The sequence below is a fragment of the Mya arenaria genome, chromosome 3 (genome assembly GCF_026914265.1).
Source record: "Mya arenaria isolate MELC-2E11 chromosome 3, ASM2691426v1".
Taxonomy (NCBI): Eukaryota; Metazoa; Mollusca; class Bivalvia; order Myida; family Myidae; genus Mya; species Mya arenaria.
The window spans coordinates 48,510,439-48,528,835 of record NC_069124.1 but is presented as its reverse complement, the minus strand read 5'-3'; the positions used below and the strand labels follow the sequence as shown (position 1 = coordinate 48,528,835).

Below are 18,397 nucleotides of genomic sequence, written 5' to 3'. Positions count from 1 at the left end.
TGATTTGTTGACAATATTTCAACATATTATAATAAAAGCTAAAAAGTCCACTAGGGTTATATAACCAAAGATAATTTTTCTCTATGACAAAGTTCTCAAATTAAAACAAGCCTCTGGTGCAGTGTATAATTAGTGATTAACGCTTTATGTTAAAAAAAATTGTGTAAAAAATATGTGGAGATGCCGGGGATCGAACCCGGGGCCTTTCACATGCAAAGCGAACGCTCTACCACTGAGCCACATCCCCTCATGCTATTGTTGTAGCCTATTATGTATATAAAAGCGAGATAACTCGTAAAGCCTTGATCAGTATGAAACTTATTTTAGACATATCATATATAACACCATTGAAACATTATCAGATTATGGATCCTAGTATTGGGATGAGAAACCTAAGAGATTATGAAAAATAAAGCCTCACACCGATCATCTTTGACGTTTGATTAACGATTTTGCTCCATAGGGTTCTGTGTCGGGTATCATACAAGACAGTGAAGTATATAATAAACAAATTCATTTAGTACGAGGGAGGGTCCAAAACGACAATTTAATGACTGAGGAACTGTATAGTCTTAAATAATAGACGTGTTATACGGGATTCTTCCAATAAAGAATAATAATAACAATAATAATAATGAAGGATTTGCCATATCAAGAATCGTAAAAAAATCCGTCAACGTACAATTATTTGGACTTTACAACTGTATACAGTAGTTGTAAATCGTAAAATAACACGAGAGGTGATCAATATACCTAAAACCTTTTAAATAAATAGGCATTTCGAACTAAATACTTATAAATGCCACCCCCCCCCACTCCCCACGTCAGTGACCGGCAAATGAATTGATGACACCTAAACAATCAAAACGCTGATATTTTTATTCTATTTGGTTCATTATATCCGCTTATAAGATCATGGTACGCAAGTATTCTTAACTAAAGGGTTAAAATGCATTCACGACTTTATATGTGTCATTTCAATATACTGAACAAGAGAAATAAATGTTTTGTTGGGATTCATTGAGCAGCCACTGGACTTTACATGAAATAGTTATATTATATTGAACATTATTATATGAACACTACAGTACCTATGATTCTAGAAAGATTTTCATTAGGTTTGAATATTCTTCTGATTTTGGCTGCTGTTAACATTGTTGGTGAATAATTGTATGAAATTAATTTCGTGTTACCACATATCTCATTACTATCTTTTTTCTCTCAAAGTTTTCAGATATATTTCATACTTGATTACTCAATAACTGATAGCTTATAAATATGCCTTTAGTATGAACCTACTTTAAGATACATACATTTTTTCCGTACTTAGAAATCGGATGCAAAAGTATTTGCGAATTGTTAAGTTTGATAGGCAGTAATGGCCAATGAATTAGATGTTATATGTTTGCACTGCAGTAATTTATAAACTACGTCTGAATTCCTTAAATTGCATTTTGAAAACTAATTAAAAGTAGTTTCCAAAAATGAAAAAGAACACACTCTTATATTATAAATATCATATAAAACATGGGCATTCATTATGAAAGATTTTCATTGAAGATTTAAAATTGTTTGTGTGTGCGTGCTTGTGTATTTTTAGGGGGTTGGGGCACCGGGTGCGACCCCCCCCCCCATCCTTCATATGTTTTTTAATATTCAATTCAAATGAGTCAAACACGTTAATGCAGTATTTTTGTGCACCAACCCATAAAGTGCCCCTTTAAGGCATCAGTATACTACCTAAATGAAAGTTATTCCAAACATTTATTCTCAATCAATGAAACCATTCAATAAAAATATAAACAAAGTTATCAAACGAACCACAATGTCATGAATGACTAAATACCGAAGAGCCTAAAAGCGCCCCCCACTGGATATTTATTCAGGGATTGTCACTCTTTCGAACATGATACAAAAGTCGAGCTACATTTACGTTCATTGACTTGAAAAACGGCATGGGACAATTTTACATTCGTGTGACAGAAAAGAATACTTGACATACTTCAAATTATTGGTGATTTACGGCAGTTAATAAATCTTTGGAATATTTATAAGAAAAGGTTAGGTTTTGTTTTCTATTTTTGTAATATTTTATTCATTTTTGTGTAACTTTATTGGATAAATCAATACCGCATTGTGTTTTACCTGTAGAATTGAATTACAGGTAAGTTCGTTTGATGTTCCATTCCTGACATTTATTGGTATCATAATTGTCTTTAAATGGGGGTAAAGAATATTTATAACATCATGTAAGACCAGTGAGTTCGTCAACAATCTGCTGACTAATATCTGGAATATAACCCTTATCCAAGTTAAACTAAAATCTTCTCCACTTTCCTTTTAAAATATGTCACCTTAAAAATGACGTGACAGTTTTGGTATAAACTTGCATTCTTCACGTATTTGTAATTCGTTATGTAGAAAACTACGGGCTAGCATTCCATCTTATCGACTGATAATCTTAAGCCAAAATGTAAACATTGTGAAAAGCTTCTGTAAGCTATAAACAATAGAAGCCTTATTTGTCATGATTTAATTGTTTCGTCTTTTTATGCAAGAAGATAGATAAGCTCCAGATTACAACTACGCGATATACATTAGCCGGTACCTTTAATGTATCATCATTTATATCATTTAAAGATGCACTCTTACTCCCAAATAAGATTTACCACAATTTATAAAATTGTTTTGATATACCAAAAAGCATAAATAAATGGTTCTTTTAAAGGACACCGTGTTTGATATATGGAAGAAAGTTGCAGAAAACATGGTATTTTTACCTTATGAGACTATAGTAAAGCATTTCATATTTTTGCCCTTTTTAGCTATTAAATGCATGGTTGAAATCTTGTTAGCAGTAATTTTCCATATATGAATTATTTAGAAAGAAGTTAAAGGTTTATCACTCAAAATTTATGTTTGTTATGCATGTGTATGTAAAACATTTGAATAGGAGTGTCACTTTAAGATTTTACCTTAACGATGTTCTATAATAATGCTATTAATAACAAAATCACACACACAGAATGAAAGGGCTATGAATTAAAAGTCTCCAGACTAGTATACATTGACAATTATCATAATATGCTGTCAGATTCATTCATTGTAATCATCATTTCAGCTATTTCACACGACGATCTATACGTTTGACATATTGTTATGAAACCTTTGTCAGCATATTTATGATATAGCTTGTATTGTTGAAAAAAACATGATATTTAAATATACAGTGAACATTTCCATATTGCACAAACTGTAATTCTATCTCTGATTTTCCTTGTATGGGAGTATAAGATTGAATGTAGGTGAATTGAAGCCTAACTCGACATAAATGGCGTGTTTTTTGGTCTTCAATATGTCTATTTTAGAATATGTTCATGTTATTATTTTTACCAAATCCTTGATATCATTCCTTAAGAATGCTGAAGTCATTTATGGTTGTTTAATAAACGGGTTCAACCCTCTATTTTCCAGGAAACAAGATGGCAAATCGGCCCAGGGGCTACGGCTTGACCAGTGAGGTCAACAGCAGGGTATGTACATACAATTACCAATACAAAAGTGTTTTTTGTTGTTAAATGTTTTTACCGCCTGTGCCTTCCAAAGTGGGGAAAATATCGAGAGAGAGAGAGAGAGAGAGAGAGAGGGGGGGGGGGGGGGAGAGATTTGTTAATATTAATGATTCAGGGACCCACCCTTTCCATTGCATATAAAGCCATCTCGGTAAAGTTAAATTATTTAGTGTCATATTTTTGCTATTTTTCGATATAATTTGTGAGAACTGAACTTCAACCAATACTTAAGTTAAAAGCACAAGTTTGGGAAACATAATTAAATAGCTTGTTACCGCCTGTGACTTTCCTACATATTTAATACTTGAATAAAAACTGACCCCATTTAGTGAAACGGGCCTCTATGGCTTTGTAGGGCCGGTAAACATCTAAATTCATTACTTAACTAAACTTGATATTCTTAAGTTAACATTGTCAAATTAATGCATGTATTTCCAACAAATACATTATCGTATTAATATTGGAATGACTCAAGATGTTTTTATGCATACATGCCCAGGCACTCTTGCATCTCCGCGCATTCCCATTGTACAGGAGCGGATCCATGGTTTGTCTTTAGGTTAGGGTGGGTGTGTGGGGTTCGTAACATTCTTTCTCTCCTATATTAAAATAAGTAAACTTGGACGATTTCAGCCCCCACCCCACCCCACCCCCACACACACTTCCCCTGGATTCGCTAGTATTTAATTGCATTTACTGCTCAATGTATTCAGAGATGACCAGTGCGATGAAGTAGGATAATTTTATTCTCCTAATTTGTGACCTTGCATTGGCGGAGACGGTAGACGGGTCTCACAATTGCTGTTATGGATGCCTATCGATTGTAATTATTGTAATGTAAATAATTAAGCAGTTAGAAATTAATCACTACGGTTTCTGTCATCGAACATAATTGCAAGATGATGCACCACCTACGGACCGTTGCAATCCATCAAATCGAATAAAAACAACTTCCAAATTAAGTACATATTTCCGTTAATGACCAAGAATTCATTCAATGTATAAAGTATATACAATAAAGTGAAACGCCTATCCGAGTATATGATCAATGATGTTAATGTTAAGTATTGGGATATCCGGAAGAATAGGAAGCGATTGTTCAACAATCTCTGTGGCCACTGATATTGATGAGCTTGAATACGATCTGTGTCGTTTAAAGCTGTCCCCTCACAGGCTGACCGCTTGACACATTGTTTGTCTTAAAATGAGCCGATTTTTGCATAAATGTCTGGAAACCAGTAATGTTAGACTGCTGACACAGGATCAGATCGCAGTTGATCATATTTATGTCCACGTAAATTTATATTTATGGCTAAAAGTGTTGCGGACGCTTTAAAGCTGCACACTCACAGATAGACCGCTTTGACAACTTTTTTTATATTTTGTTTTCGAATGGGCCATTTTTTGTGTAAATCTCTGGAAACCAGTGATACAAGACTGCTGACAAAAGATCAGGCCGCAGTTTTCATAATTATGTTCGTATTTATATTTTATTGCTAAATGCGTTACTAACGCTTTAAGAATTATGAGTTTTTCGGCTTTTTTCAAAACAATTGAGATCTCTTCTATGGTGAGCTATATTATATGACTGAATTGAAGGCATTCATACCAAAATAACCTGGTCAAAAATTAAAAAAGTCAAAACTATCAATTTGTGAGAGTGCAGCTTTAACTTGAGATATAGAAAGAAGAGGTAAGATTCCTTTGAGAGAAACGAACAATAAATTTGGTCACTGAATTGCCGACATAGAAATATAAAAGGTTGTCAATGATATGAATGGCATCATTGGACATTGACTCGATTATTTGTTTGAATATGGTGGTGCGAATCCACAAAAGGTTTCTGAAAACAAATTAGATTTTAGATAAAAGTTTTAAACACTCCGATTTTTCGAAATATCTTGAGAACCTCATAAAAGAATCAAGCTAACTTATTTATTATTGATTTGGTATAAAATGGGATATATTTGAGATTTAAAGAAGAAATCGGTTTCAAACATTATTATGATAAACTATGTTTTGGTTTATAAAATCAAGTTAAAGGAAGTTATCTGTCAAGATGAAATATGAGACTTAAACCTGTTATGCTTCTGATTTTCAAGATATTAGGGCCAAGATGAAGTGTTGGTTCTCATAGCGTACGAATTATGTTAATTACTTATAAACGTCTTCATCTGCTCACGTATGCCATTTATCAGCATGGACGGTATTGAAGTATTTACAAGTCTATCATACTGCATAAACATCTCAATCTAAATGCCATTAACCCCCATTTTCACTCTACAGATAAACAAAAAGTACAGTTTCGAGTTGGAGCAGGAGGCCCGACAGTGGATGGAGGCAGTGTTACAGAGACCATTAGTAGAGGTACGTCAGGCCAGATTGGTCGTCTCTAATTGAACAAATAGCCTCACACATTCAATTTAAGGTGAAATCGTATTTGATCGTGTGTTCATGCGTTATGCACACAGTAGCGCACGGGAGCGAATTCCAAGAACCGCGCTATTTTAAGCTTCTTTAGAAATTTGCAAGGGCACCCTTATGCGTTCACTGCAGCATGAACACACGAAGAATTTCGATCAATCCTTATTTATATTAATAAGTATTCATCACCATTAAAATTAGGAGCATATTCTGTTATTGAGTATTAAAGAAAAGCTAACGACCGTCCGACATCATACGTTTGTAAAAGGGAATAGCCGATAATTGTAACGTCGTATATTTACACCTCAACTTCCATTCCCTAAATAAACTGCCTTTCGGCAATGAACGCAACATCTTCGGATATGTTCGGATCGCAATTCATCGCATAACAATATACATGAAAACTATTGATCTTGTTATTGTTTGTATTGTGTCAGCAGGTCCCGTAAAATATAAATCAACATTTTAAAAAGTGTTAATTTATTATCTTTTAAATGTATTGTTGCCATAAGTGCTTAAATTTTACGTTTAAAAGTGTTTTCAAGTGGTTGATCTTTTCCCGCGTTATTGTGACGTCATTTGAAAAAAATGTTTCCGGTTACAGTCGGGTCGTTCTGTTTTCAGAATGGGTATGAAAGGATTAATGAATAGTTTTCTTAAATGAAATGAAGTATTTTTTAACAATTATTGAATGAAACAAGGAACTATTGGTGTAATTATAAGTAATGAATTGCGGGGTTGGTGTCAAAAGTCTCTGTATATCATGGAATGAGCTCCAGGATGTGTCAACGATAGACCCACTCCTCTATACATTGAGAACTGTGTCTGACCTCTTTAATCATAAGCAAGAAAATTATTAAATGCAAAAAAACAAGTCATAATCTGTCCTTTATAGATCACATTGCATGTCCTCTGACAAAGAATAGCCTAATTCAGAACGTTTCATTCTAACACATATTTGTTTCTCACACACAGTAATTGATCAACGCCGAATGGTTCCCATTTCAGGGTGAAGATTCCGATACCCCATTGGGCGAGGAAAAGTTCCAGGCGGCCCTAAAAGATGGAGTTTTATTATGCGAGTAGGTAGTTTTTCACCAATTGCAAATTACTCCTGTCCTCTAAAGGTTCTTGCTGTCCACCTTATTTAAAAACAACAACAACCGGTTATGTCACAGCCCATGGAAGCGTTGCGTAATATCTCGAACTGTGGGCTCAACTACACACTGTTTATAATTGCATAAATCATATTATACAGTGCTTATTTCAATACTACTAGCGACTTTTAGTTTCAAAATTATGTATATTTATTATTTTTTGACTCTGTCAAACTAAAGGGCATAGCAGTGTGAAGTGAAAGGGTTGGAGGGTGCTGGGAAAAGGCAGCGGGGTGCCCCTACCTGCTATTTAGGCCTTAAGAGCACGGCTATACATGTTAACAGTACCGATACTCATAAGTGCGCTTAACAACCCCATTACCCTGTCAATTCCATAACCCTGTAAACCCCATAACCCTGTTAATCCCTTTACCCTGTTACCCCATAACTATGTTAACCCCATTACCCTGTTAACCCCATAACCCTTGTTACCCCAAATCTCGGTTAACCCTATTACTCTGTTAACCCCATTACCCTGTTAATCCCATAACCCTTGTAACCACATAACTATGTCAACCCAATAGCCCTGTTAGCCCCACAACTATGTCAATCCCATAACCATGTTAACCCCATAACTCTGGTAACCCCATAACCATGTTAACCCTTGTAACCCCATAACTATGTCAACTTTATAACTATGTCAAGCCCATAACTCTGTTAACCCCATAACTCTGTTAACCCAATAACCCTGGTAACCCCACAACTATGTCAATCCCATAACCATGTTAACCCCATAACTCTGTCAATCCCATAACCATGTTAACCTTTGTAACCCCATAACTATGTCAACCCTATAACTATGTCAAGCCCATAACTCTGTTAACCCCATAACTCTGTTAACCCAATAGCCCTGTTAACCCCACAACTATGTCAATCCCATAACCATGTTAACCCCATAACTCTGTTAACCCCATAACTCTGTTAACCCCATAACTCTATTAACCCCATAATTCTGTTAACTCCATAACATTGTTAACCCCATAACTCTATCAACCCATAACTCTATCAACCCATAACTCTATCAACCCCATAACTCGGTTAACCCAATAATTCTGTAAACCCTATAACTATGTTAACCCCATAACTTTGTTAACCCCATAAATCTGTCAATCCCATAACTCAGTTAACCATTGTTAAGTTATGCTCCTTGATCGAAGGGCGTTAACATCCACTTGTGGTGCTGAAGATGATATTAGTGTTGTTGTCTTGTCTTAGTGCCAGAGCTGAATACGAATGAAGTACGTCTTATTATTGAAACATAAAATTTAGCTCCTCTATATACTGCCTTGCCGAAAATGAAAATTAATAGGACTGTCTCGTACATAGACACGTTGTTGGTGAAAACAATGTTGAAATTGAGGAATTATACTTTTTTTCATGAACACACACTGCCAGATACTCATTCGAGCTCTTATCTAAACTCTTGGTATTGTTTTATCATTGTAAAACGCCTTTTGTTCATATTTCTCACGATGTTTCCTTTTCCAATATTTGTCCTTTAAAAGCCTGAACGATATTCATTTTATATTTCTTCCTGTTTAACTATACCGTTTCTATCAATCTCCTACGCGCAATTGTGCGTACATCAGCAAATTTATATTTTTCACTTATTATTATCATCAAAATCCGAATGCATGGTCAAATGTACTTTAAACCAATGTTCAATGGTTGAAATATTATAGCTTTGTTCAATTCAATTATATTTTAAATGTGATTTAGGAAACGGATAGGCCAATATCTCAATAGAAAAGTCAATGAAACTAACCTGATATGTACACTTCAGTAGCTTTTTGAGGTTAATGTATATCTTAGTTCAAAACTAATAAAATATTGTTTCGGACATCGAAGAAACTCTATTTTGACCGAAATGTATCCGATCAATTATGGAAGAGTATACTGTACATACACATGATGTGATCATGTAGGCATGTCGACTTGTTATATGTCGATTTGCGAGTTATAACACATGTCGACATAATTAATGTAAAAGTGGTATTATACCTCACAGGTCGACATGACTACATGAGCACATCATCTGTATACACGATATACATGATCACATCATCTGTATACACGATATACATGATCACATCATCTGTATACACGATATACATGAGCACATCATCTGTATACACGATATACATGAGCACATCATCTGTATACACGATATACATGAGCACATCATCTGTATACACGATATACATGAGCACATCATCTGTATACACGATATACATGATCACATCATCTGTATACTCGATATACATGATCACATCATCTGTATACACGATATACATGATCACATCATCTGTATACTCGATATACATGATCACATATCTGTATACACGATATACATGATCCCACATCTGTATACTCGATATACATGATCACATCATCTGTATACACGATATACATGATCCCACATCTGTATACTCGATACACATGATCCCACATCTGTATACTCGATATACATGATCACATTATCTGTATACATGATATACATGACCACATCATCTGTATACACGATATACATGACTACACCATTCCGTCTGTATACACGATATACACGATCATTCCATCTGTATACACGATATACACGATCATTCCATCTGTATACACGATACACATGATCATTCCATCTGTATACACGATATACACGATCATTCCGTCTGTATACACGATATACACGATCATTCCATCTGTATACACGATATACACGATCATTCCATCTGTATACACGATACACATGGTCATTCCATCTGTATACACGATATACATGATCATTCCATCTGTATACACGATATACACGATCATTCCATCTGTATACACGATATACATGATCACATCATCTGTATACACGATATAAAATATACATGGTCATTCCATCTGTATACACGATATACATGATCACACCATCTTTATACAAAATATACATGATCACACCATCTATATATACGATACACATGATCACATCATCTGTATACACGATATTCATGACTACACCATCTGTATACACGATATACATGATCACATCATCTGTATACACGATATACGATATACATAATCACATCACAGTGCTCAAGCCATGATTTGAAATGGGTAGGGTGCTAGGTCAAAAAGGGCACTTGTGATGCACATTAAATGAGCCTGAATTGCGCACTCGCAAGGGCCTATGTTTCATTCTAATTGTGTATGTGTTGTTACTAGTTTCAATACTAATATAGTTTGTGATGAATACCTTAGCTGTTTTTTATACTTTAGTGTCAAAACTAGGTTTATTTATTAGTTTTATACTTATATCTGAAAACTGACTCTGTCAAAAAAGGCAGCAGGGTACTGGAAAAGTGCAACAGGGTGCCCCAGCATGATATTTAGGCCTAGCTGGAGCACTTCACGATCTGTATACACGATATTCATCATAACACCATCAATATACAAGATAGACTCTTCCATACCTCCGTAAATGTTTGCTTGTTTTTATTGCTTTCATACTTGAGTTTTCGTTTTAATTTCCTGTTACCATATTTAAGTTTTTGCCACAAAGTGCTTTTAAGGATGTAAATGAATAAAGTAAATAACAAGCACCACTTAACATGAAGATGTGAGATCTGTCAATTATACGTTATATACAATGTGTCACTCAGCTATTTACTATTATTAATAGAGTTAATATTTGCGTAACACATTGCAAATTCAAATTTAGACTTTCACTTAACAGGTTACGTAATCTAGTTTTCTGAAAATTATATCATAAAAGCTAAACTTAATACGGTTTTAAAGCTGCACTCTCACAGATTGTCAAATTTGACAACCTTTTCATTTATTTATTGTCTCAAAATCAGCTGATGTTGGCATCAACGCTTTCAATTCAGTCATATTCGCTAACTCACAATAAAACATATCTCAAATGTTTGAAAAACTGCCGAATATTTTTTAAAGCGTTAGTAACGCTTTGAGCCATTAAACATTATTTTTTGAACGGAAATATTAAAAACTGCGATCTGATCTTTCATCAGCACTCTTATATTACTGGTTTTAATAAATTAACCCAAATTTTACCCCGTTCCAAGACAAAAATACGTTGTCAAAGCGATCAATCTCTGTGAGTTCAGCTTTAAAGTATGAACAAGAAGATTTTAAAGATTTAAATGGGAAGACATCCTTTTTTTGTAAAGATAATATAAAACATTAAGATATGTAAACATGGCGAGTCCAAAACCAATATTCATGGCTCCTTTTTAACTGACGCGATGGGGTCGGGCAATTCTGAAACTTTGGGCATAACCAAAACCACGCTCTTGTTGTTCATATACAACTTAGAGCACGTGTGTCTAACTTCACGGCGCAAATACTGCTAAAAAGAAAAAAAATGATAACGATATAATTGCGAAAAAAATATTTCGTATGTTGAGAAAAGTAAACACAGTAAAATGTGGAGTTTTCTACCATCCTTTATGGCTCTTTTTACGCTACGATGGAGTTGAGCAAAACTCGAACCGTTGGCAATAACCTAAACACGATCAAGTTGTTCACATGCAACTAAGAGCCCATGTGTCCAATGTCATGGCAAATATATGTATAGCAAGTCGCATAAGTCTGGTAAAAATGTCGAGTTGTGGCCCTTGACTGGCAAAAAAACGTACGAGAGTTGACACCCGCTTGTGGTTTTCTTGTTTTTGGAGTATTATTAGCATTATTCTGCTTAAACCTAATATATTATCTTTATTTTCATCTAGATTAATGAACACTCTAAAGCCAGGGGCAATCAAGAAGATCCACCGGGTGGCGTCTGGCAGTTTCAAGCAGTTCCGGGACATGGAGAACATCGAGAATTTCCTGAATGCCATCGTGGCGTACGGTGTCGCCGTCACCGACAAGTTCGGTACCGCCAACCTCACAGACAGAAACAACGGCATGGCCATCGTTCTTAACTGTATACACGCCGTGGGACGGGCGGTAAGTTGTTTTATGGGTTTAGTTGTTTTATGGGTATGTGATAAAGCCTACTATAATCCTCAAGGGAATTATGGAATAAATTAAGAGTCCCTGGATACACAGCCGGCATGGTCATTGGCCTTTACTGTGAATCTGATGTTGTCTTAACATTGAGAGGTGCTATGTCCCAATTATCGTTGGGATTTAGGCGGAAGGGAGCAGCTTGAGGGTGTTGTTTTTTTGACAGCCATGGCCTCAGTAGTGTTTAATAGAATACGAGCGCAATGTGTCCCGAAGACGGCTAATGTCGGATAGAACTGTAGCTCAATGTGTCTGAAAGACGGCTGGTGTTGAATACTAGTATAACGCGTGTTTGAACGCTAGCTTATTGTATCCCAAAGATGGCTAGTATTTGAATGCTATATCATTGTGTCCCGAAGATGGCTGGTGTTTGAATGCTATATCATTGTGTCCCGAAGATGGCTGGTGTTTGAATGCTATATCATTGTGTCCCGAAGATGGCTAGTATTTGAATGCTATATCATTGTGTCCCGAAGATGGCTGGTGTTTGAATGCTATATCACTGTGTCCCGAAGATGACTAGTATTTGAATGCTATATCATTGTGTCCCGAAGATGGCTGGTGTTTGAACGCTAGTTCATTGTGACCCGAAGAAGGCTGGTGTTTGAACGCTAGTTCATTGTGTCCCGAAGATGGCTGGTGTTTGAACGCTAGTTCATTGTGCCCGAAGATGGCTGGTGTTTGAACGCTAGTTCATTGTGTCCCGAAGATGGCTGGTGTTTGAACGCTAGTTCATTGTGTCCCAAAGATGGCTGGTGTTTGAACGCTAGTTCATTGTGTCCCGAAGATGGCTGGTGTTTGAACGCTAGTTCATTGTGTCCCGAAGATGGCTGGTGTTTGAACGCTAGTTCATTGTGTCCCGAAGATGGCTGGTGTTTAAACGCTAGTTCATTGTGTCCCGAAGATGGCTGGTGTTTGAACGCTAGTTCATTGTGTCCCGAAGATGGCTGGTGTTTGAACGCTAGTTCATTGTGTCCCGAAGATGGCTGGTGTTTGAACGCTATATCATTGTGTCCCGAAGATGGCTGGTGTTTGAACGCTATATCATTGTGTCCCGAAGATGGCTGGTGTTTGAACGCTAGTTCATTGCGTCAAAAGACGGCTATTGCTTGAACGCTAGCACACTGTCTCCTAAAAACGGAGGTCCTAAATATAGAACGCTAGATGAAAGTGTCCTAAACACGGCTCATGTTCGATAGAACGCTTGCGCATAGTGTCCCTCAGACGGCTGGTGTTGGATATAACGCTAGCTCAGTATCTTGCTAAGATGGCTGGTATTGGATATAACGCTAGCTCATTGTGTCCCTCAGACGGCTGGTGTTGGATATAACGCTAGCTCAGTATCTTGCTAAGATGGCTGGTATTGGATATAACGCTAGCTCATTGTGTCCCTCAGACGGGTGGTGTTGGATATAACGCTAGCTCAGTATCTTGCTAAGATGGCTAGTATTGGATGGAACGCTAGCTCATTGTGTCCCTCTGTTGGCTGGTGTTGGATATAGCGCTAGCTCAGTATCTTGCTAAGATGGCTGGTATTGGATGGAACGCTAGCTCATTGTGTCCCTCAGACGGGTGGTGTTGGATATAACGCTAGCTCAGTATCTTGCTAAGATGGCTGGTATTGGATGGAACGCTAGCTCATTGTGTCCCTCAGACGGCTGGTGTTGGATATAGCGCTAGCTCTGTATCTTGCTAAGATGGCTGGTATTGGATGGAACGCTAGCTCATTGTGTCCCTCAGACGGCTGGTGTTAGATATAACGCTAGCTCATTGTTTCCCTCAGACGGGTGGTGTTGGATATATCGCTAGCTCAGTATCTTGCTAAGATGGCTGGTATTGGATGGAACGCTAGCTCATTGTGTCTCTCAGACGGCTGGTGTTCGATACAACACTAGCACAGTGTGACCCTAAGATAGCTGGTCTTAGATATAACGCTAGCTCAATGTGTACCATAGACGGCTATTGTTCGATAGAACCCTAGCTCATGGTGTCCGAAGATGGCTGGTGTTGGATAGAATGTGAAGTTTGTCTGTCCCAAAGACGACCGGTGTTTGATATAACTCTATATCAATGTGTCCCTTTAAAGATGGCTTGTGTTGGATATAATGTTAGCTTAGTTTGTATCAAAGACGGCTATTGTTCGATAGAACGCTAGCTCAATGTGACCAAGCGGCAGCAAATGTATGAACGCTATGGCTTGGTGTTTTTCAAAGACTGCTGGTGTTTGGTAGAAATCTAGCGCAACGTGTCTCCAGGAGGGCTAGTCGTTTTCTTACATTGAGAGATGTATATGCGTTCGATTATGTAGGGATTTGAATATATTTTGTGGCAGGGGATTGGACATTTTCCTTAACTGCATGTGTAGGAACAATGGGTTCAGCATTGTGTTGTGCAGTGAGTCTATAAGAAATCGAACTTGTCTTCTTCCTCCTTTATCATCTAGTTAAGTTGGGTACAAAATACGAAGAATTATGTCCATACAATGTCCTTAAATTAATTAATATTTTGTTGTTTGACTGCAGGCCCAGAAGAACGGTTTCGAAGGTCCCACTCTTGGACCAAAAGAATCACAGTACAACCCAAGAAACTTCGACGAGGAAACGTTACATGCAGGTTTGTGGATATGGAACATGAATTCGTTGATTATGGTTGTGTTAATGATGTGATAACGATATTGACTCAATGGAATCTGACATGGACTGTGTGTATTCACGTTGATTGTGACCTTAGATTTTAAAAATCTAAACCTGTCCTGATAGTCCAATCGGAATGTTCAACTGCGTGTACGTCATTCTGAGTATGATGTCCGTCCTTAAAGTTTTTTGTTCGATCCACAGACTTGACACTTATTTGAAACTAATCTTGTTAGATTTAGAATGTTTTCATATTTGCATACAATTTATTACTAGCAAGAACTTTAAAAAGAAAAAAAAAACATTTTGAGGTATAAGTCAATCACCCCAGTTTTTCAATTTTGAGTGATTATGTAGCAACTCTCAGAAAATGAAATAAATTAGAAGTGTCTTACAGCTAACATTCTTATGCAAATTTCAAAAAGCAATGTGAAACAATTCATTTTTTCAGGCCAAAAGATGATAGGTCTACAGTACGGTTATACACAAGGTGCCAGTCAGAAGGGAATGAACTTCGGCAAGACTCGGTCCATCACGGACTGATCACGGATAACACAGATATTAGAAACTTTTTTACAATTCCACTCGTCTGCGTTTTCATGTGAAGCATTTTCATGTGAAGCATAAGGCTTGCAACACGTGACACAGATCTCTTTCAAACTTAAAGGGGCACAATATAGGGGAGATGCAAACAATATTTTTTTATAATGTATTGAATGAACAAAAACACACATTATTTGTGTACAATAAAAAACTATATTTTGGAGCTGTTTTTACAGGGGAATTCGAAAACCCCATTTATATTATGTCATATAAAAGAAATTAAGGATGAATTTCATTTTGTTATAAGATGTAGTTGTTTCGATGACCTTCGATGAAATTTCATAAAAAAGTATTTTTATGTTGAGCCAAGCATGTTTAAGTTTACTCAACTTGTTAGTAGAAATAACATACCAAATATTGTAAATTTATGTATTTCCTTGGAACAGGCAAAATAAAAACTTGTTAATTCATGATATTGCTTAAGTTTTGATCGTATAGTCATTTGTTGTAACCATAAACCACCCGCGTTTCCATAGTGCAGTGCCGTAGCTACACTGAGGCACACCGGGATAGCTGCCTCGGTGTTTTTTTGAGAATTTAATAATTTCTATAGCTCTAAAAATAACTCTTTTCGACTCACTTCATTTGCCTCAATGTACACAAACATCGAACAAAGATACTCCAGAATGCAGGAAATCGCTTCTTGCAAAAAAAAAAAATTCCGGAGGGAGGGGGAGGGGGGCATGCCCCCGGACCCCCATAGATCGTTCTGCCTCGGTGTTTTTATAAGTCTGGCTACGGCACTGTGTCTAATTAACTAGCTATACAGCTTTTTAAATCCATTAGTATTCACAATATTGCTACACATGAACATTCTCCATATTTCTTATCTATATTTGAGTTTTTATTGATATTGGCTACCTTGCCACGACGATCACATGCATCGACATCTTGTTTACTTGTATATTGTTTCACCAGATGCTTTGATGTATAAGTCGAAAAAAACTTCTGTTGTGTTCTGTTCTACAAAGACTAATAACTGTGCACGAATCGTATCCTTTTTTGTTTCGATCATTAAGTCAAATAAGTTAAACATAATAATGTATTAAAACAAATATATATATTTTTTGCAACTTTCAAATGTAAGCCTATATTGTGTCCCTTACAGTGCGTGTTATGGAAAGACATGAGTATTTGTTCTTAGTTTACTTGTATTTAGGACAGTGTTACACGTACTCACCAAATTTCACCTGTAACAGTCCTTCAATGATATGTTTAACAGAAAATATGCATTATGATATGAAAATTTTCGACGTATATAGATCTGATGAGTTTTTTTTCTGTATAAAAAAAAACAAATATAATTTTATAATCAAGCGATATTATTTTTTTAAACTTGTTTCGTCATATTTTGTCGCTGGGTGAAGTTTGGTACGAAAATGAGTATTTTCTTAAATTCAGAATCATAGCTATTTTTCTCAAATAAATTTAAGCGTAATATATAAATTGTCGTGTGAAAACTCCAAACATTCGTAGAAATAGCAAGATAAATCATGAACGTAATTGTTTTGTTTCAACCTTATTATTTAAGAGACTTTTCCGAACGCTGTCAGCGACAAGAACTGACATTGACATTTTCATTGTAAAAAAAACTCTTGCTTGCTATGAAAAAATGTATACAGCAACGTGCAATGTATCTACATGCTTCGCAAATGTGTTGGTTATGTTTATGTATGCCGGAATGATTGTCGTCCTCAAAGCTGCACTCTCACAGATTGAACTTTTGACAATTTTATTTTTATTTTTTTGTCTTGGAATTAGCCATTTTTGCGTAAATATCTTAAAACAAGTGATACAAGACTGCTGTCAAAATATCATATCGCAGTTTTTGATATTAACGTTTGAAAACTGATATTTATGAAAAATGAGTTTTCGGCATTTATTTTTTAAACAATTGAGATCTGTTCTATTTTAAATCATCTTATATAACTTAATTGAAGGCATTTTAACCAAAATCAGCTCATTCCGAGACAAAAACTTAAAAAGATCAAAACTGCCAATCTGTGTTGGTGCAGCTTTAATAAACACTTGATTTAGGTTGAAATCTAATCTGTATGCAGTTGTCTTAAAGCTTGTTAAATCAACGAATTATGTTTCATTTTGAACAAACGCAGAAATCTCAAGCTGTTGAGAATCTCAATTACTTCCGTATTTAATGTTTCGTGTTTTGTACAAATTATATACAGTTAAGCTGGTAATTCTGAAGATAAGAAAATCACAGCTTGCCATGAAGGACTTTCTGTAAAACTGTCCACTTCTTATTTTATGAATTATGCACCTGTTTTGTCTTAGATATATTACTCAATGTCACATTGTCATACATTTTGTAACCGTTTGTTGAACTTAGGATGTTATTTTATACATGTTAGGTAGGGAATATAATGTACCAAATAAAAGAAGTAATTATTCCGTATCTGTTTGTTTTTTAATATAGAATTACTCAGCGTCGATTGCGTAGCACATTTCGTAAACTGAATTAAAAGAATTAAGCACTCTTACAACAACAGGATATCATCAATGGGCTGATTGTTTATAAATATAAGTTAACAACGTTGTTAACGGAATCGTTGTTAACTTTAAAAGCGTAAAATAGTTAACGATGTACTCATATATTTAAATAAAACAATTACAGCTGAAACCGTTGTCTCAAATCTTGTTTGAAATACAACAGATCACGAGTGGAACATTTTCTGGCCCCAATTTCTCCAATCATCTTAAGTCCCTTATAACAGGATTAAGCTAATCTCATTATTTTTGGTTTTCAGGTAATTGCGTAATATTAACTTCTTTAAGAGTTTTTTTTACACTTTACGTAGGAATTATCTTAATGATAATCACAATACACCATTTTTCATTTATCAAATTTTAATTTAAGTATGTATTTTGGCTAATTGAAATAAGCTACTTAAGCCTGTTAAGCTTAAGAAGTTTCGAGAAATTGGGGCCAGAGAGCAGAAACGAATTGTAGTTTAACATTGATGACGTTAAACACGTT

The 18,397-nt window shown here is 35.8% G+C and overlaps 1 protein-coding gene and 1 non-coding gene across 2 annotated transcripts; one reads left to right on the top strand and one right to left on the bottom strand.

Moving 5' to 3' along the window:
- Positions 1 to 175: 175 nt before the first annotated feature.
- Trnaa-ugc (transfer RNA alanine (anticodon UGC)) lies at positions 176 to 247 on the bottom strand. Its single transcript has one exon. It is a non-coding gene; the product is annotated as a tRNA-Ala (tRNA).
- A 1,625-nt stretch (positions 248 to 1,872) lies between these two features.
- LOC128229335 (myophilin-like) lies at positions 1,873 to 17,811 on the top strand. The gene is made up of 7 exons (XM_052941207.1): positions 1,873 to 2,060; positions 3,475 to 3,533; positions 5,859 to 5,939; positions 7,005 to 7,078; positions 11,887 to 12,106; positions 14,689 to 14,779; positions 15,251 to 17,811. Exons 2-7 carry the CDS (start codon positions 3,483 to 3,485, stop codon positions 15,340 to 15,342), a joined length of 609 nt encoding a protein of 202 aa, XP_052797167.1. The 5' UTR covers positions 1,873 to 2,060; positions 3,475 to 3,482; the 3' UTR covers positions 15,343 to 17,811.
- Positions 17,812 to 18,397: the final 586 nt, after the last annotated feature.